The 21,218-nt window shown below is 42.0% G+C and overlaps 1 protein-coding gene across 1 annotated transcript in view; it reads right to left on the reverse strand.

Moving 5' to 3' along the window:
* Nucleotides 1–20,954, reverse strand: part of FKBP1B (FKBP prolyl isomerase 1B) — a 71,312-nt gene extending 50,358 nt beyond the window's left edge. Inside the window, exons 1-2 of the mRNA XM_073568344.1 lie at nucleotides 20,810–20,954; nucleotides 9,968–10,015 (exon numbers count right to left, since the gene is read on the reverse strand). Coding sequence (XP_073424445.1) covers nucleotides 9,968–10,015; nucleotides 20,810–20,846 — 85 coding nt within the window. The 5' untranslated portion in view covers nucleotides 20,847–20,954. The remainder of the gene's footprint in view (nucleotides 1–9,967; nucleotides 10,016–20,809) is intronic.
* Nucleotides 20,955–21,218: the final 264 nt, after the last annotated feature.

Raw genomic sequence — 21,218 nt, forward strand, 5'->3', positions numbered from 1 at the left:
TTGCTGCCTCATGTGAGACTGTGTAACCATCAATCTTGTGGCCTCATGTGAGACTGTGTAACCATCAAACTTGTGGCCTCATGTGAGACTGTGTAACCATCAAACTTGTTGCCTCATGTGAGACTGTGTAACCATCAAACTTGTTGCCTCATGTGAGACTGTGTAACCATCAAACTTGCCTCATGTGAGACTGTGTAACTATCAAGCTTGTTGCCTCATGTGAGACTGTGTAACTATCAAGCTTGTTGCCTCATGTGAGACTGTGTAACTATCAAGCTTGCTGCCTCATGTGAGACTGTGTAACCATCAAGCTTGCTGCCTCATGTGAGACTGTGTAACCATCAAGCTTGTTGCCTCATGTGAGACTGTGTGTTAGGAGTCGGATTCCTGCGTTTACTCAGCAGGGATCCAGATCCTCACATTCTGCACTCTCCTCCTATTTTCCACTGCAGAGGAGATTGCCTTGCAGCAAATCTCTCCTGAGGCTAAGTCCTTCTGTCCTCTTACTGGGCATGCTCATGGATCGGGAGTCATGTGCTCAGGTCCCACTCCAGTTCTCATTGGTCCATTTCAGAGACCTGGAAGCGTGCAGAAGGTCCCGGCTGCTATGAAAGGCGCGCATGGCTGTTCCGCCATGCGCTAGTATAGTCATACTTGCTGCTGTGTGTATGAGGACGGATGTATGATTCTGGTGACTGACTCATTTGAAGCCCCTTACCTCTGATATTACGCATGTGAATAGGGACTGAGTTAGTTTCAGCGCCAGCGCTCCTCTACTTCAACTTGCACAGCTGCTAGTGTCCGACATTGTGCTTGCGCCTTGCCTTGCCTTTGTCGTTTGGCAGCAGTGTCCACGCCGCGCTGCAGTAGCAGCCTCCTTTGCGTTCGCAGTTGCAATGCCGCGCACACTGTAGGTCTAGATGGACGTAGTGCCGCCGTCTTGGGCTGCTCCTGTGACCGGATACCGTGTGTGCGTTTTTTACTGAGTACTGTGACTACAACAGGCTCAGTTATTTGTGTTTGTACTTTTGGCATCTCCGTGAGTTTAGCTGAGATTGCTCTGCGCACCGGGGTGAAGTTTAACCCTGTGTGCAATTCCGCCATATTGCTCCTGCCACCACTTAGCAGCGGTTATATCACCCACTGCACGGTGGACCCCGAGCGGCGAAAGCACTTTATTTACAGTTTTATTAAGTGCGTTCCGCCATTCCTAACATTGTGTAACTATCAAGCTTGTTGCCTCATGTGAGACTGTGTAACTATCAAGCTCATTGCCTCAAGTAAGACTTTGTGACCACTAAGCTCATTGTCTCATGTGATACTTTGTGACCATCAAGCTCATTGTATATGTAAGAGTGTTACCATGAAGCTCATTATGTTATGTGAGATTGTGTAACGATCAAGCTTCATATCTGTCCCGCTTACACATAGACATATCACTTGTGACTGTGTAACTATCAAGCACATTGTCTCATCTGATATTAACCATGAAGCTCATTGTCTAACATGTGACTGTGTAACCACTGAGCTAATTTTTTCATATAATATTAACCATCCAGCTTATTGTGTATATGAGGCTGTGCTATCATAAAGCTGTAAATATCAAGCTTGTTGTCTCCATGTCAGTAAAGCTGTTGCAATGACATCTTTCTGTCTTTACCTGTATCCTTCTGGGATTCCTGAGCAGGGAACTGCTCTGTACACAAGGGTAACTACATCTTGTATTATATTTAAAGGGGCATATCACTATCAACATTTTCCATTTAATACTTACGGTAATTTGCCCTGTAGAGGCACTTATTTTTGTGTACAAAGAACAAGGCTCTGGGCAGACGTGGTGTAATACATGCTGTCTGCAATGAATATTTGGTTGAAGTGGATGACCCCAAGAGGATTAAACGTGAGTGTTTGCAGAGCTGTGAGCAGCGGCTGGATGTCATCCAATGATGCCATCCAAATGGATGTGAATTAGGTATTGATAGGTAGAATACAATAAATGTGCAAAGAACATTTCATGGAGATTGATCAATACATACATTATCTAGTCCTGTCTCTAAACCGCACTATTCTGCCTTTTTTTTTTTTACTGAGGGTCCTAAAAGAATTCATTTTTCTATTAAAGGTTGTGAAAACACAGCGTTTCTTCTTAATTATGCCAGACGTAAATTCAGTAGGCCCAGAATCATAAACTGTTGTCTGAAGTATTGACTCTTCTTGTAGGACAAATATTTACCTGTAATATTAGCTCCTACAGTTTATTTTTTGCTATCTTTGCAAAACAGTAATGCATGACCACTGAACAATGATGTCTGCTGATATATTGATTAGATACATTGTCCAGGCCAGACAGTTTGTTGGCATTCCCAAACAGGAGGAGGAAAACTATGCAAATAGATTACATACTCAAACAATGCAGGTTGGCCTCATTCACATCACTCTCTGACCTATGGATGCTGGTTGAAGGCCAGTTGTGAACCACATAAAGAGAATCTTTCATCTGGTCCAAGTGACTCGACAGGATGTAAGCTTAGGTGACCACGGCCTCAGCAGGAAGATCACAGGACTGCTTCATTGACATAGCCAAGCGTGCACGGCAGCAGTGGTGGTGAGCCACAAACCAACAACAAGAAAATAGGGGGGGAAGCCAGCACTGCTTAAGGTTAGAACGCATTGCCTTGGCGCGGCGGGGTGGCTCAATTGAATTGATCAATTTTTTTGCCAAATATCTCATTTTTGAATACAGCTGGATATTATGTGCATATGCACTTCAATTTATGCTTTCTAACCTTAAGCAGTGCTGGCTTCCCCCCCTATTTTCTTGTTGTTGGTTTGTGGCTCACCACCACTGCTGCCGTGCACGCTTGGCTATGTCCGCTATAAATTTTTCTGTGTTCATTATGATGGATCTAGGCTGCTGTGCACACACACGGCAGCCCCGCCCTGCCCCAAGCTTTATTTAATTGTGCACCTGTGTCCGGGCCAATATCGCCCTTCATCTATGTTTGCTGGTTGGGCAATGTGTGGAGGTCAATCCTGATATGTCTGTGTTCAGACCTGGTTGGCCTTCATCTGCACTTGTTTCATCTGGCTTCATGGGAGCGATCCAGCAATGTTCAGGTACAGATTGCACTTGATGTGGTCATGCTCTTAGGAGGCCGTAATGGCACAGTATTTATTATAAATGTAGAGTAGGACCCCCCACATGAGATTGCCTTGGCGCGGCGGGGTGGCTCAATTGAATTGATCAATTTTTTTGCCAAATATCTCATTTTTGAATACAGCTGGATATTATGTGCATATGCACTTCAATTTATGCGTTCTAACCTTAAGCAGTGCTGGCTTCCCCCCCTATTTTCTAGCATGCAATTCTACATTCCACCTATGGGGGCCACTGCAGAGGAAAGCTGGACAAAATCAGCGAAACGGGTGACGATCGGCTGATCACCGAAGGTGATCTCTTATTAAAGAGTTTGTTTTCATCACAGACAAAATAAGAAAAATTATATTAAAATCTAAAAACAAAAACAGCAACCTCATTAATACAGCGTTATCTTTTGTATATTTTGTGGCAATACGGCGCTACTGTGTAAAGACCTATAGGGGACTGGTTACAATAAGTGATTCATTATCGATCCCACTATAAACAGTAAGATTTATACGTCTTTCTACTGCGTAGAAAAAAATCCAGAATTTACAGAATTCTAAATTCTCTGGGGATTTCTTGCTATAAACACGTTTCAATTTGCGCCTCTTGTTGACTCATTAAAACTTTGCCTCCAGTACATTTATGCTGAAGGAGAAATTCCTTGAAGACATAGATCTATAGTCTTAGATGCGAGAAGATGCCAATTACATTCGATGAGCGGCGGTGGCACAACATTCCCTCTTTGCACAGTAAGGATTTATATAGATAGATGACGCTTCTTAGCCAAATCAATTATTTTACTCATTAATGCATAAATCTACAGAATTGGAATAAATACAAAAAAAAATGATCAATTTTATGGTGATACAGAAGTTTGTACCATTCATATCTAGTTACAATCATTCATTTGCTGTCCGGGCAAAGAAACCAGTACAGAGAACGGCGGGAGGCAGTGATTGACTGCAGTGGTCAAATGACTGGAGCCCATCTTATCTCACTCTCTCCTCTTGTTAGACATACAAGTGACCACTGCAACCAATCACTAGCTATAGCAATGATGTGCTGGTTACCACTACAACCAGCGATTGGCTATTCGACCAAACAAACCAGAAAGTACCAAGACTGGCAAGGGACCACGGAAGTATTGGAAGGGGAGCAGAAGGGACTTGGTAAGGCGAACCTGACTTTTTATTATTATTTTGCAGCTTTCTGAGTGTTTTTCAACATATTTTAAGTGGGCGAAAAACTTTTTAAGGGAGTTGTCCAGGATTAGACAAAAAACACTTTTGTGTTGTTTCTCGATTTTCTGCTCCACTGAATGTTTTTTTTTTTTTTAGTAAAATGAGGCCAAGTTTTTCCAATCCCGTATATATTAAGCCAGGATTTAAGAAAAAAAAAAATCCCTTTAAAACAAGTACAACAGGAACTCTAGTCTAGTTCTACTCCCGTGTTTCCGTCAGCTTTACGCCCACAAGGGAGATAGTACGATACAGGGTCTCTTATCTAGTCTCTTTCGTAGGAAAAATATCAAAAAACTCACACGGAGGGTAAAGAACCAGCGTCACGTCCTTATATGTGAATCACAGCCATGGTTTATTCATCTCTCCTGTGTCAATGCTGACAAAGAAGTGCGCACATCTCACATCAAAGCTACCACAGGGAGAGATGGTGGACGGTAGGCAAAGAGCCCCAGGTACAAAGCACCAATGACGAGGGATGGCCTCTGATTGATCAGTCCTAGAAGAATCACATGTAGCTCCGAAATGTTATAAACACTTTCCAAATAGGATTTATTCCTCTATAACGAAATCTGCGCCATCTGGAAGTCACCAGATTGCACGGATATTACCGAGCTCTTCTGTCTTGACAGATAGGGAGGGTTTGGACGTGCCGGTTCTGCCGATAGTAATGGGTACAGGCTGTTTTAGGACTGATATAATAAGTTCCAAGAGTATTCACTAATATTTTTTTGCAAAAATTGATCTGCCATGTCTGATTTTTTTCCGGTCGTTGTGAAGGGGCTGTAGTCCATAGAGTGTAATCCCAGGAACCCTCAATCAGTGTTCAGATCACAACTGCGACTGAATAGCAATTTGTCTTATTCACAACATTTAAAGGTATAATTTATCCATGGGATAAATTACCTATTGGAGAAGAGTGTTGTCAAACACTGGGACTGCTGGAGATAGATGAGCAATGGGCTATACTTTTTCTGGCACATGCGTGACCACTCCTCCATTCCGATAATGCATTTCAGAGTCCCGTTTTCTGGATCGGTATGATTGGACGCCCATTAAGCCGTAAGGTTTTAGCTTTCCTATGTGTAGCTGATCAATAAAAATGTTGGGAATAACCCTTTATGGAGTTGTCATCCAAAACAACAACCTTCACACATCAACAAGGAACAAGTACTGAAAACAGACGTCTGAAATCTCTGGTCAATCTCATGGTCATGTATAGAAACGGGCCACACGAGGTGCTGAATGGAGTGGGATGAGATAGGAATAAGGTGAAGACCACCTTCCAGGTTTATGTTAGTTTTTAAGTCTCCAAAATTTTTTAGAAAAAAGCCACCCAATCCAGTTTTCAGTAGAACCAGCTGACCAACTAATTTACATGGGGGGCTTCTTGAAAATTCCCATGCAACAAACCCAACCTATCCTTCCTCCAACATCATTTGTCAGGGAGAACAAGGTCTAAGGTTTTTTTAGAAATTTTAGAGCCCAATCTTTTACTTCTGCCACTTCTATTAAACATGTGAGGGCTCCTTTAGACTACATTTCCTGAGATATTTACCCAGATTGTAAAAGATCCCCGCAAAGCCCAGTGGGGCCATTGTATCTGCCTTGGTTTGCTACATTCTGACATGCTGATTTTTGCAGGACCGGTTAACCTTCTCATCCCAATTCTGCCCTGACAGATGACGTTGGGGAGAGCAGGTCGGAATATTGGAATTTCAACGCCTGATCCTTTTCCTTTCAAGGAAGAAAGTATACTACCAGAGATGTCTCCTCTCTCCCATATGTGTATAGGGGTTTCAGGAGAGATTTCCCATGAGCATGGCCAGTTTAAGGATGATGGTGGCAGACACTTGTTTTGTTCAACTACTGTCTACTACTACTGTTGCCTACCTGGTTGCCTGCTCTAATTGAACATTTTACAATCCATTTTGTGTTTTTTTTTGTCTACTAGTATTTTACCATAAAGCAATCAAAATGATATAAAAGGTTTTGGTCTCTGGTTCAGACAGTCCTTCGTAGGTTCCTTAACAATAAACTAATCTCCCAGCTGGGAAGCCCAGAGATGAGCAGTAATCTATGAAAAAGCATTGCAGTAAGTGTCAGATTTTCCTGCAGCGCGCTCGCTGGAGAAATGATGCATTACACAATGTCCATTCGAATCAGAAGGTGGCTGGACAGGACGGGTCCTCCAGAGACAGAGAGACGCTCTTTGTAACCACTCTCCACTCTGGTGAAGAGATGAGGATCTGGAATTCCCTAATTGGTTACGTGTTGAAACCAGATTCCCCTTTTTTAAGAAAATATAAAAAATATATAAAAAAAATGCCATATGACTGTTTATAAGTTAGAAAAATCTCTAATTGTAGACCTCCAGATGTCAGTCTCACCAAGCTAGGGAGTTTTCCTTTCGAGGGCCGAGAACCCCCTCATCAGAATTGATTAACACAGGATTTCTAGTGAACAGATCCATTAACGCCTTCTCCATTACGCCCCACCGCATCCTGTGATTGAAGTGCCAATTCCCATGTAAGCCACCATCTGTATTAAGAGCAATTTATGCTCGGTGTCAATGTGCACATAAAACGTATTTATCAATATTTTATGACTTATTATAGGCATTGGAAAGATAATGGATTTATAAGGAACCTTAGAAGATCATTTCGTAAACCCAACCCTTCGAAAAAGTCAGACATGGGCGTTTGTATCACAGTAAATCATGCTGTACTAGAGGGGTTATCCAGGATCACATTCATCCACATGGTCATTTCATAGCAAAAAAAGAAAAAGAAGACAGCACCCACACAGGTTATGCAAAAACGATTAGTGCATGTCCATGGGCTCACCAGGATGGGTGGAAACGCTGTACATTAGAACGTATGCAAAATTCACAATGCTGCCTACAAAACTCAAGTGCTCTCATAAATGAAGAGTAGAGGTTGACCAGGGGAGCAGAATATGGCTGGAAAGCTGGAGGTGGCTTTTATTACAGGGACATAATGCTGAGCCAGCACTTACAGTATCGCTCAGGAACACCCTATGAATATGATCTGGTGCTTGTAAGCTGAGCAGGTCCTGCACATACTGTAACATGACAGTGACCTCTCTCAAGTGTCCCAGATGCAAACACCAAATGTATGAGGTATGTATATTGCTCCCTCATATATGTCTATTTATTATACAACCTCCTAGAGGTTAACTGTCCCACCGCTCTGCAGTCCTTGGCCATAGAAAAAAGGAAGGAAAGAGACACAACTCAAAATAAGATTAGTTCCATCTACACTATTTTATATAGCCAATTACTAACCTTGCCTCTGTGCAACTGCATCCTTTAAGAACTTCGAAATGGCCCGAAATACAAATTAACTTTCATCCTAAATACCTATCTATTTAATTCCATAATCAAATATATTTTCTAATATACTTTATCTATCCTTCCATAACTACACTATCCTATGACTTTTTTTACTATTTCCTCTTTGATGATACCTTGCTTGAGAAACCCATTGTATACTGGGTTGCTCAAACGAAGCGTCATCCTGCCGTAGCCCCTGCTCCCTCCTTGAAACAACCCATCATTGGTGACCTTTGTTTTAGAGGCTGGACTAGTTCCTGCCCTGTCACTGTGTGATGTGTACAATGACAGTGCGCTCTATCGCTGGCTCAGATCAGTAGTAAGGAGCTGCAACAGAGCGCATTGTAAGAATACCCGGCATGCAAAGACCAGCGCCGCTCCCAAAAGTGACGTTACTTGCAGGGCCGACATTGGTCTCTGCAACCTGGGTATTCATCTTGCAATGTGCACTGACAGTGCACTCTGTTGGCGGTTCATTACTACTGAACTGAGCCGGTGAGAGAGCGCACTGTCATTGTACATATCGCACAGTGACAGAGCAGGACTAGCCCAGCCCCTGAAATGAAAGTCACCGATGACTCTTTCATGGAGGGAGAAAATAGATTATGGCAATAGATAGGCATTTAGGATGAATATCAATGTGTATTTTGGACCAGCCTTTTAAAAGGATATCCTCCAACATCATAAATACATATTGCTGAATAGTGCATGTGAAAGCAAACACTTTTGTGACTTACTACTTACTAACATTTGCAACCATTCTTGAGATATTAGCACTTTTCTTCTGTTTACAGCTCATTGTCTGGGAGACCGACCACCGCTGCTGTGTAGCTTGTAAACATTGTCCAATGGCCTGCTGACTGTGGTCAGAATTAGGAGGCAACAGTGCACTCTAGCGATCGTGGCCAGCTTCAACACACTGCTTACAAGCCAAGCGGAAAAGAGTTGTAAGCACTGCACATGTTCTCCTGTCTAACAGCGCTGGTCGGTCTCCAAGGCAACAAGGTGTAAACAAAAAAAGTGATAATTTCTCAAGAACGGTTGACTGTTTTAATAAGCAGCAACTTGCAAAATTTCTTGCATTTACAAGCACTATACGACAATGCTCATTTATGAATAAAGGGGTCGTCTAAGGGTGTGTGCACACGTTGCGGATTCTGCGGATCAGCAGCAGATTCTGCTGCGTTGTACAGTACCTTTAAAGGCAATGGAAAATGGAAAACGCTGTGCACATGCTGCGGATTTTTCCGCGCGGATTACCTGCGGATTGATATCCGCAGCATGTCAATTCTTTGTGCGGAATCCGCAGCGTTTTGACACCTGCTCCATTATAGAAATCCGCAGGTGTCAAAATGCAGGGGAAATCCGCAGGCCAATCCGCAGGTAAAACGCAGGTCTTTTAGGACAATCTGCACCGTGTTCACAAACCCTAATGATTCAAAGTGTTATGTTCCCTTTGTCTACTCACAGGAAACGGTAGTAAATGCCCACATATTGGCAGGGGTAAGTCACTACTGTGGCCGGTGGGTGGCTAAGCAGGCATTTACTGAGGTGTGAAAAACAGGACAAAGAGGTTGGGACCAGAGGACACAGAACGGGAGTGGTGGAGTAAAAGGGTGAGTTTTGCTTTTTTTGTAAACCTGTCTGAAGCCCTTCAAAATATTTTATATTTGAATTTTCCCTCACATGGACATCCCAATCACTAGAACATCTCTTTTCTCTTAAGACTGTCTTCTTAAATTATGGTTGCATTGAGTTTTTGCCACAAACATTCCAAAGACTGCATCAATCTTGCCTAATGGCCCGGGAAACTATTAAGTGTACACAGTGTGCACATTACAAGTGCCTCCTCCCATTCAGCCCTTATGGCCAATAATTCCAAACGCCTATACCCACCTAATGAATCCTTAAAATATCCCCATAACTAACAAAAACTTTTCCTGTCTTTCAGGGAACCTCTTATTTAAGTTCCAAGGAACATCAGGGTCCCAGAGAACTTTGGTTTCGAAGGTTGTACTTCTTTTTGTGGGTGCAGGAGACACAGAGATGACAACAGTTGAGCCTTCTTGGTGCTTCTTATTGATGAAGTTGGCTCATCGAGAGGAGGTGGACTTCCTTAGTAATAATTGGACATTCTTCCATCCAACAGACATAAATCCATACACAAAGATATCAGTCAGAGGACGTCTTGTACATAAAACATTAACAGTAAAGCGTAGTGCATCTTACCTGTGTAGTGGACGACGCATGTCTGACCCTTCTTGGGGAAAGTCCTTCCTAAAAATAAAAAAAATTAGAACATATACATTTAAATGTGTTTAAGTAATTGCATTGTAGGTAATTTCTAAGAAGAATAATCAGAATAATTCCATATAATGTATGACATGGCTTTCTACTACGGATTCCTGGTAAGTGCACTAGTATATCACAATGTCAACCCTGAAGAAGTGAAAAAAACAATGGTTTTATAAAAAGATATATTTTTATTTATCAAAAACATTAAAATATGTATATGGCAAGAGAGATGTACATATCAAAAAAGGGATATAAATCACCCATGAGGTTTCTCACAACCATCAACAACAAGGATATTGACATTTCAACAAAGTTGTAAATAAATACCGCTTCAAAAACCGTGTCTTATAAAAACACCTACATGAATGGAATACAAAACCGCTGTATATGGCGTATTTTATAAAAGGAGGGAGGGACGCCCGGGGGACTCTACATCAACCACATGGTACGATTGCGTCATTCCACATGAATATTTGTTATTGCTCTGTGATTGTTGCTATACCGCTAGTCCTTGTGTGCATATGCTGTCATTTGGGGCACATATTTCTAGCTATGCGGTAATTATATCGCTATTATTGGATGTGATTGCCATTCAGACAGCATCCACATAGTTTTTGCCACAGTTTAGGCGCTCACATATAGCGGGTATTTTTGTACGTTATAACAATGACATTTTTTGGAGTGATTAGTTTACATCCCCACATGGGAATTTTTTATAAAATACGCCATATACAGCGGTTTTGTATTCCATTCATGTAGGTGTTTTCATAAGACACAGTTTTTGAAGCGGTATTTATTTACAACTTTGTTGAAATGTCAATATCCTTGTTGTTGATGGTTGTGAGAAACCTCATGGGTGATTTATATCCCTTTTTTGATATGTACATCTCTCTTGCCATATACATATTTTAATGTTTTTGATAAATAAAAATATATGTTTTTATAATACCATTGGTCTTTAGCCCGGTTTTTTCACTTCTTCAGGGTTGACATTGTGATTTATGAATTGTTGATGGTATTTCCATTTCATTGTTATAGAGGCATTTTCATAGTGATTTAAGTGCACTAGTATGTAGAGAGTTACCATTCTCCTCCTGTTAATACGGTATACGGTATTCATAGAAATCTTTTCCATTACCACAAACAAAAATTTGACCCCAAGAGCCCATGCAATATAATGGCTAGGGTGGATCTCTTGACCTTGTATTATATTTCCACGGATTCCTTTCTTTCTAACTTCACATAGCTGTTGGCCAAAAACTAGTCCTCCCGACCACCCATGCATGTGTCTTTATGATTAGGGCCTCGGCCAGGGATTCCAAACCTGTTTATCTGCCCTATGGAGTCCTTAAAATTACCCAATCACTAATGCAACAGCTCTTTCAGGGAAATCTTTGCTAGGTCTAAGGGACTTTGGGCTCCTAGTGACTGCTTGTATATGATATCCATATTTTCTCAGTCTTCTCTCAATGCGTAGGATAGGAGCGGTCATTTGACCACCATGAACCAAAGCCAATGTTACACTCCTTCCATAGTTTTTCCACATGGTCCAAAAAAATCCTTTAATAGGGATATGGTAGTTATCCTGTGCCAGACAGCTGCAGCAATGGGTTATCTCTCATGAGAACAAAAATATTGGGCATGGAAATCTAACATGTCCGATCCTTCTTCTTCCTTCAACATCTAATATCATAGGAGACAGTTGGATGGTAGGCCAGCCCCACTGTTGTGGGCAAGGATAGCTGACTTCATACTAAGCTTTCTATATAATGTACATCATTGTACATTATTGCATGAACTCACAATTAGGAACTATTATATGCTGCCATGACTATTAAGCTTCTCCTAATCTGAACTGGTCCTCCACGGAGGCCAGAACTCATGTTTATTGTTAGTGTTGTTCTGGCATGGTCCTCCACCGAGGCCAGAACTCAAGTTTATTGTTGGTGTTGTAAAGGGGGATTGGAACACGTAGGGAACAGCGCATAGAGCTCAGAACTATGGTTGTCCTTTTATTATTTCTCCTTCTTCACCATTATTTCCCATCCGTGACATTCTTTATTGTTTCCTTCATACTTCCAGTAGGAAGCATGGGGATTTGTAAAGACTTCTGCAGAATCCTAATGATACAAATACCAAGTTCATATATCTTTCAGGTAATGCATTTTCCAGTCAACGCTCCTACGTGTTAACTGTTACTAGGCAACAATGAGTTCTCAGAGATCATCAGGATCTGAATGAGGAGCCCTCCACCCCAACCCGAGCAAACTCTGACCCTCACAGCCTCAGGCTGCATCATTAACGCATAGGGTGAGACATTTTGTACTAATTGCTGCTCTGAAATGAAGCAGCAGGAGAGAAGAACATTAAGAGTAATGGTCTTGATAGCACAAACAGCACAAATTGCACAGGCATGCATCAGAACAAACCCAGTATTTAAAGTTTAATGCCACCTCAATACCCAATTACCAAAATGGTCATCACAACAACCACACCAAACAATTAATCTCTAGGTCCTCTGAAGTGTTTATCTGACATTAAGCAGTAGACCAAATGACCACCAAAATACTCATATGAAAATCATCCTTAACCTGGAGCAAAAGATTCAGTAGACTTCCCGATTACTGTATTAAAGATCCCTAGCTCCTGTAGAGTGGTTTTATGCCCTCGATGGTGCCCATTCTATCAAACAAAGATACTCTTAAAGGAAGAGTGGTTGGATGATTCCCTCTACAGCACCCATGCCATAAACACAAGCAACACTCCAAAGTAGAGTGGTTGGTTGATGGCCTCTATGGCACCCATGACATCAACCCAAGCTACTATCCAAGGTAGAGTGGTTGGTTAATGCCCTTGATGGTACCCATGTTATCAACCCAAGCTACTTTGAAAGGAAAAATGGTTGGATGAGGCAGTCTATGGTACCCATATCATCATACCAAGCTAATGTCCAAGGTAGAGTGGTTGGTTGATGGCCTCTATAGCAACCTTGCCATCCACCCAAGCAACTTTCCAAGGTAGAGTGGTTGTTTGATGCTCTCAATAATACCCATGCTATCAACCCAAGCTACTCTTAAAAGAAAAATGGTTGGATGATGCCATCTATGGCTCCCATGCCATCAACCCAAGATAATCTCTAAAGTAGAGTGATGCCAGCAACAGCAATTACGTCACCCACCCAAAATACTCTCCAAGGTAGAGTGGTTGGTTGATGCTCTAGTTGGTACCCATGCTATCAACTTAAGCTACTCTTAAAAGAAAAATGGTTGGATGATGCCAACTATGGCTCCTATGCCATCAACCCAAGATAATCTCCAAAGTACAGGGTGGGCCATTTATATGGATGCACCTAAATAAAATGGGAATGATTGGTGATATCAACTTCCTGTTTGTGGAACATTAGTATATGGGAGGGGGAAAACTTTTCAAGATAGGTGGTGACTATGGCGGCCATTTTGAAGTCGGTCATTTTTGAACAAACTTTATTTTTTTTTAATGGGAAGAGGGTCATGTGGCACATCAAACTTATTGGAATTCCACAAGAAAAACAATGGTGTGATTGGTTTTAACGTAACTTTATTCTTTCATGAGTTATTTACAAGTTTATGACAACTTATAAAATGTGTTCAAAGTGCTGCCCATTGTGTTGGATTGTCAATGCAAGCCACTTCTCCCACTCCCACGTCCGTGATGTGTGGCTTGCGACTGTTTGACAGCTTGGAATGCTATCACCAGGTGTAGCAAACAGCTGTTAAGAGCAGATCTCCAGATGGTGACTTATGTGTGCAGCCCTGCACAGAAGAGCAGATCTGAATGGGGGTAAGACAGCAAGCCCTGAAGCTTGGCATACTGCATTGGTGTGATTTCAGTGGAAAAGCTTTGACTGTAATTATACCGGTAATGGGGGCTCTGGTTGTCACTACTGTGAGTGGACAACACCGCAGGTCCAGGCTGCTCCCATGCCATCAGCCCCTGTTTGGGACTTCTGAAAATGCTCTAATTAATCTTTTTCTTGACACTACTTGAGTATGGTTTGAGAAAGGCCTCCTAGTAGGTCGAAACGTAACCATAGTATACTCATATCCTGGATTACGATATTATACCCACATTTTGGATACTTCTTTTGTCTGCGGTGTTACACTATTTGATGCATTTGAAATAAAATAAAAATCCAAAAATTTCACAAAATCTTCAGGATTTTTTGCAAGATTAATCCACACTTGAGTGCGACTGTTTATCTACTGACTACTGTTAGTGGACCCTCCACGTACAGTCAGCACCTATCTCCTCCACAGCAAGAGTGCGCGTCTTTCTTCTTTTGCACTACTGTGAGTGGGGCAGAAGCTGGATGTGGCTCGAGACCCTCTCTCAGAGCTGAATGTGGCTTGCGACCCTCTTTCATAGATGAATGTGACTCTCAAGGTCAGAAAGGTTGGGGACCTCTGATGTACAGTATCATTCATGTATACAGTGGTCGATGTGCCATCTGGTTTTGGAGTAAAAGGTTAACCAATCTGGTGCTAAAGTGAAAGGTTTAAACATAGAAACATCCTACGCCTGACCTTTTCTGAAGAACCTCCCTAGTCTCCAGCTCAGTTACACTAGGAGTACAGTGTGAATGTCATATATACACAGGAGGCTCGCAGCAAGAGCCACATTATCTCGCATACGTACAGTCTACAGCAAGTAGAAAATATTACCAGAAAAAAAATCACCTAATTAAAAAAAAAATGATCAAAATCTTCAACTTTTTCTTTGAATAAATGTTCTAGTTTCATTTATTGTCCATTATAACTCAAAATGTTTATTGGTTCTTTAAGGGGTTCTTCAGTTAGAAAACCAAGTTTCCTAGTTTATGGAGTGGTCTTCTGTCCAGAATTCTCTTCACAAAAGTGAAGAGTAGATCCTGAGTGTCTCTTGCTCGGGATGATCTGCATCACATGACAACTCACTGATTTAAATAAACACTGAGTAATGCTTCTTTTCCTCTGTGGTGGATCTAAAGGAAAATTGAACCCTTACTGTCAGATTTCCAAACAGATTTTGAATGGTGATGAATTGATCCCAGCAGAAAGACAGTCTGTGAGGATCCTTCTAATGCTGATTTTACACATCATTCAGGGTCCAGAACAGTTTCTTAACTCGATCTCATAGGGAAATACCATATGTGGCTGTTGATTTTGAATCAGGAGACCCATAGCTAGTCCAGATATTGAGGTTTGTTCATTGACCATAACTGTTGAACTTGTGGAACTTGTCTAACAAGTAGGGATTGTTCAAACTGGCAAACCCTTCTTAATCAGGTCCTATCAGCTCAAAGTTTTTTGAAGGGTAATTCCAACCCAAATCGTCTTCTGAGATGTAATATAGATATTATAATTGAGGCTCTGTGTAGGGGCCATTATAGTAAATTAACAAAATTCCAGTGACAGAAATTTCTGAGGGTCCACTACATGGGTGAGAACTAGCTAGAGTTCCAAGATTTTTCAAGTAAGTGGGTCTTATCTCACACATCTCATCTTCTGTGTTCACCCTATGGCAGTTAAGATAATTATTTTAGGTGGATCATTCCTCTTAAGGCTATGTTGCAGTAAAAAAAAAATTAAATTTTTTTTAATGATTTGTCAACACCAGCCCTAGTCTGGAAAAAGCAATTTTTGGACATCTTCAGGACCAAGTTCAAATTACCAAATCCTTAGGTCAGTCCTGTTACATTGCACATCTAGAACAGAAGCAAAACCAAAAGCAGCAAGAAGATGCTGAACGACCATCGAGAATGTATCTGATCTTCATGGACGATGAATTAAGATATCACCAAATATCTTTTAAAGGCGCTAATATATGTTTGGTGTCATAACCAGACTTGAAAGCCTAGTGATTACTCCACTGGTTTGCCCAAGATGAAACCAACTACAACTGGTTGTCCAAAATGCAGCCCACTGGCTGTCCAAGATGCAGCCAACTACTACTGGCTGCACAAGATGCAACTACCAACTATCATTAATTGCACAAGATGCACCGAAGTGCCACTGGTTGTCCAAGATGCAACCAAATGACTGTCTAAGATGCATCCAACTACCACTGGCTGCATATGATGAAACCAACCACCACTGGTTGTCCAAGATGCCGCAAACTACTATCACTGGTTGCACAAGATGCAACCAAACAACTATGACTAGTTTCAGAAGATACACTGAACTGCCACAGGTTGTCCAAGATGCAACCAACAACCACTGGTTGTCTAAGATGCAACCAACAGCCACTAGTTGTCCAAGATGCAATCAAATACCACTGGTTGCCAAAGATGTAACCAACTAGCACTGGCTGTCCACGATGCAATCAAGTACCACTGGTTGCCAAAGATGTAACCAACTACCACTGGTTGCACATGATTCAACCAACCAACTACCACTAGCTGCACAACATGCAACTAACTACCACTGATTGTCCAAAATGCAATCAGCTAGCACTGGTTGTCCAAGATGCAAATAACCAACTAACAATGGTTGTCTAAGATGCAAACAACTGAACTGTAATGTTTATGGCCGCCTTCAAATGTTTAGTGCAGACTTCTTAAACATTACATTGTTAACATCCCTCTGTTTGTCACTGCAGCCCTCCACCAGTTGGGCCTTTATGGCAGCAGAGTGGCCCGACGGAAGCCTCTCCTCAGTGCCATTGAAAGCCCGCATAGAGTTTTCTAAAAAAAAAAAACCACATAAAGGACTCCCAGATTATGAGAAATAAGATTCTCTGGTCTGATGAGACAAAGATAGAACTTTTAGGTGATAATTCTAAGTGGTATGTGTGGAGAAAACCAGGCACTGCTCATCACCTGCCCAATGCAATCCCAACAGTGAAACATGGTGGTGGCAGCAGCATGCTATGGGGGTATTTTTCAGCTGCAGGGACAGGACGACTGGTTGCAATTGAAGGAAACATGAATGCGGCCAAGTGCAGAGATATCCTGGATAAAAACCTCTTCCAGAGTGCTCTGGACCTCAGACTTGGCCAAAGGTTCACCTTCCAACAAGACAATGACCCTAAGCACACAGATAAAATAACAAAGGAGTGACTTCAGAACAACTCTGTGAGCATTCTTGACTGGCCCAGCCAGAGCCCTGACCTAAACCCAATTGAGCATCTCTGAAGAGACCTGAAAATGGCTGTCCACCAGCGTTGACCATCCAACCTGACGGAACTACAGAGGATCTGCAAGGAAGAATGGCAGAGGATCCCCAAATCCAGGTGTGAAAAACTTGTTGCATCATTCCCAAGACGACTCCTGGCTGTACTAGCTCAAAAGGTGCTTCTACTCAATACTGAGGAAAGGGTCTGAATACTTATGACCATGTGATAATTCAGTTTTTCATTTTTAATAAATTTGCAAAAATTTCTACATTTCTGTTTTTTCCAGTCAAGATGTGGTGCAGAGTGTACATTAATGAGAAAAAAAATGAATTTTTGAATTTACCAAATGACTGCAATGAAACAAGAGTGAAAAATTTAAAGGGGTCTGAATACTTTCCGTACCCACTGTATATTGGAGGAACAATAGAGGAGCTCTCCTTTAGCTAAAGGCAACTCAAGACCAAGGTTCTACCAAAAGGTGTTGGGGGATGCCAAGTGATCTTCATGGTCCTGACAGGAGAGCACCAGTGACATCTACAAAGTTCTATGATAGCTCAGAATATAAATGTAGGTGAAATTAACCATTTATTTCCACGTTTTTATGATCTGAGGGTGGGCATGGCTGGTGCTAATGGTCAACTGAATGTTTACACACGTTCGTAAATCCAGTAACTCCTGATGTGAAAGTGCTCCCGAGGCGATGATTATACGCTGTGCTGCACAGTGTGAGTGTCAGAACTCCTTGGGGAACACATTTCTAGGTCAATTAACATCGGCCTATAGCCAACGTTGGCACGTCCAGCTGTAGGACCATGCGGGTCTAGTAGGGTAGGCCCGCACAGGACATTTCCAGTTGCCGATTTTGCTGCTCGAGTGATGAATATATGCTTTGCATTGAAACTCATGGTGAAATGACGCAGACTAAATTGACAGGATACAGATTTTCTTTGCAGTGTGTTGACGCAAAATCTCGTCCACAGAGCTGGAATTATGAGCTGCGGCAGATTTTAAAGGGGTTGTCCAGGTTTGGCATGAAAGTCTGCCGTCACTCTACACGACTACGGACCGGTGAATCCTGACATCGTGCATAGCAGGTTTCTCCGGTGAAACAGGGCGGTCTGTGATTAGCGAGGTTGTGCATGTCTAGTCTGAAGGTGACCGGGAGTATGCATATCACATACTTGCGGTCACATGTCCTCCCGGTCTCGCCGCTGACACCGGAGAATCCTGACAGCGTGTGTTCTACGCAAAGTGAGGATTCACAAGTCTGCAGTGACAAAGAGTGACACAGAGAATGACTGCAGACTTTTGTGCCAAACCTGGACAACCCCTTCAAGGGTGGAGAATCCGGACAGAATATCCGACCAATGTGAGCGCAGCCTTACGTTAAAGCCGAAAATCCTTTGTGCACTTTAGGGCCGATTTTGTCTTCGATCCACAATAAAATCCACACCAGATTTATTTTTTTTTTCGTGCAGAGTTTGTTGTGGGTTTTTAGAAGATTTCAACCTACGCCTTGCAAAAGTGAAAATCTGAAGAAAGAAGGGACATGCGAGGAAATGATCTGCGGCGTGTGGGTCAGGATTTTGATATCTAATTCACTTTACAGCCGCCATATTCCATCGTCAAATTGTGAAACACGAATCCGGATGGAAAATCCACAGCAAATCCGCAATGTGTCAACGGTCCCCTGGGTTCTCACAGAGAAAATCTGCAGAAATGAGGACGTCAATGTCCGCTGCAGGCGCGGAAGATATTTGGCCAATCCCATCCACAATGCCGGTGATGTAGAACACGGCGGATTGTCCGAAATTTGCACCGGTCGCCTGCCATTCAGTAACCCACACAAGCGTCCCCCCACGTGCACTACCCATCCGTCTGGAGACAATGTGCCCTGAGATAAGACAATAGGTTTTCTTAAGAAATACCTGAGCGGAAATAACCCGCAGGAGTTCTTAGGAGCATTCAGCGAGCACATGCACGCACGGAGAACGCAACGCGGGGGGAACACAAAGAATCGCAGAAATAATGCCGAGCGCACACCGGAGCGGATGGATGGAATAAGTGCAGGATATAGAATGGGGAAGGCGGGATATGGGGCAGCAGGAAACAGGTCACAACACTAATCAATGAATGAATCAAGATGTAGCAGAGCTGCGTGCAGGCTGTCAGTGAGTCCCAGGGTATATTACTTGTGCGCTTTTACATAGGACTGCAGGTATAGCTACCAACAGCTTACAGAAATGAAATCTATTAAATCTCAAATTACCTTCACTATATCTCAGATGTGGCAGAGCCAAGTTTGTCAATTAGCACTAGGGTTGTAAACCGTTAGTTATGGTAATGAAGTGGCAGATAAGACGCATGATAAACTCAGCTCTGCTACATCTACATGCCGGAAGGATCGTATTCTACAAGAAAGATTAAGTATCCGGAAATAATAATAATAATAATATCAGTAATGGATGAATTAATTTGGAATTTAAATTGTGAGATCCATTGGAGACAGAGAGTGATGCCGTCTTTGTACAACGCTACAGAATACATTGGCGCTATATAAATAATACAGAGGGAATGATCTATTATCTGTTTATCTAGGGCTTATGGTATGTTACATTCTTATGGTTTGATACTGTGTGTTTCTTCCATCTTATTTACTGTAACACAGATATATTAGTAATTAGGTGATGAATTGAAAGTTAGATAGAAAAATAGATGACAGATAATACATAGATGATAAATAGATAATAGATAGATAGATAATAGACAGATAGATATATGATAGATAGATCATAGATAGATAACAGATGATAGATAATAGACAGATAGATAGATAATAGGTAGAGATAATAGATAGATAGATAATAGAGATATATATAAAGATAAATAGATGGATAGATAATAGATAGATAGAGAGAGATAGATAATAGAAAGATAATAGATAGGTAGATAGACAGATGATAGATAATAGATATATCGAAAGCTAGATAGAAAGCTAGATAGATAGATAATAGATAGATAATAGATAGCTATATAGAAAGATAAATAGATGGATAGATATTAGATAGATAGAGAGAGATAGATAATAGAAAGATAATAGATAGATGATAGATAGATAATAGAAAGATAATAGATAGGTAGATAGATAGATAATAGATAGATAATAGATAGATAGATAGATAGATGATAGATAGATAATAGATAGATAGATAGATAATAGATAGATAATAGATAGATAGATAGATAGATGATAGATAGATAATAGATAGATAGATAGATAATAGATAGATAGATAGATAGATATATAGATAATAGATAGATAGATGACAGACAGCGCAGTAGTGATGTGGTGGACCTCTCTGGTTCTTCGGCGCTAGGCATTGATAAATCTTAATATTACCCGCCTGTTCGGGGGCTCTGACTTTTCCGGTCTGTACAGGTGTAGACAGATGTAGCAGAGGCGATGATGTAGTTTATGAGCCGCTCAGCCGCACCAAGACTCCGCTCCACGACAAGCTCAGCTCTGCTACACCGGGGCTACGACAAATAACTCCTAGCCAGCAGTGATGGGGCGAGAGGCCGCGCCGGCCATAAGAGCTTCCAGTCTGATGGCCGGGGCTAGCTGGGGGCACACAATGTCATTACCGTCTCCTGGAGTGATGGTCTCTATCTCCACTCCCATGGCTGCTGTGGACGGGTCCGGGCTTCCTGTGTGTGTGGCTCCTCTCGCCTGTGTGCTGGGCGACCACCTCTCGCGCTGTGGCGGGGGCTGTCTGCTCTGCAGCCAATAGTGCAGCTGTGCTGTGGCGGGGGCTGGCTCTGCAGGCTGCTGCTGCTGCTGCTCGGGGTAACCCTTTGCGCGCTGGTGCATGCAGCCATATTGGTCGGGCACGTTTTACCTGTTCTGTGCTGGCCGGCTGCAAGTTTTTCATGAAAAACACGGATGAAGTCTAAATACGCGACCTGCACGCGTTTCACGTCATCCATCATCTATTTTTTATAATAGTTTTTTTGCAGCCCGCTTTCTGTGCCGTCACTCCTTTATCTTTCCCTC

This window comes from Dendrobates tinctorius, unplaced genomic scaffold (assembly GCF_039654945.1).
Source record: "Dendrobates tinctorius isolate UK_male_01 unplaced genomic scaffold, ASM3965494v1 ptg000021l, whole genome shotgun sequence".
NCBI classification, from domain to species: Eukaryota; Metazoa; Chordata; class Amphibia; order Anura; family Dendrobatidae; genus Dendrobates; species Dendrobates tinctorius.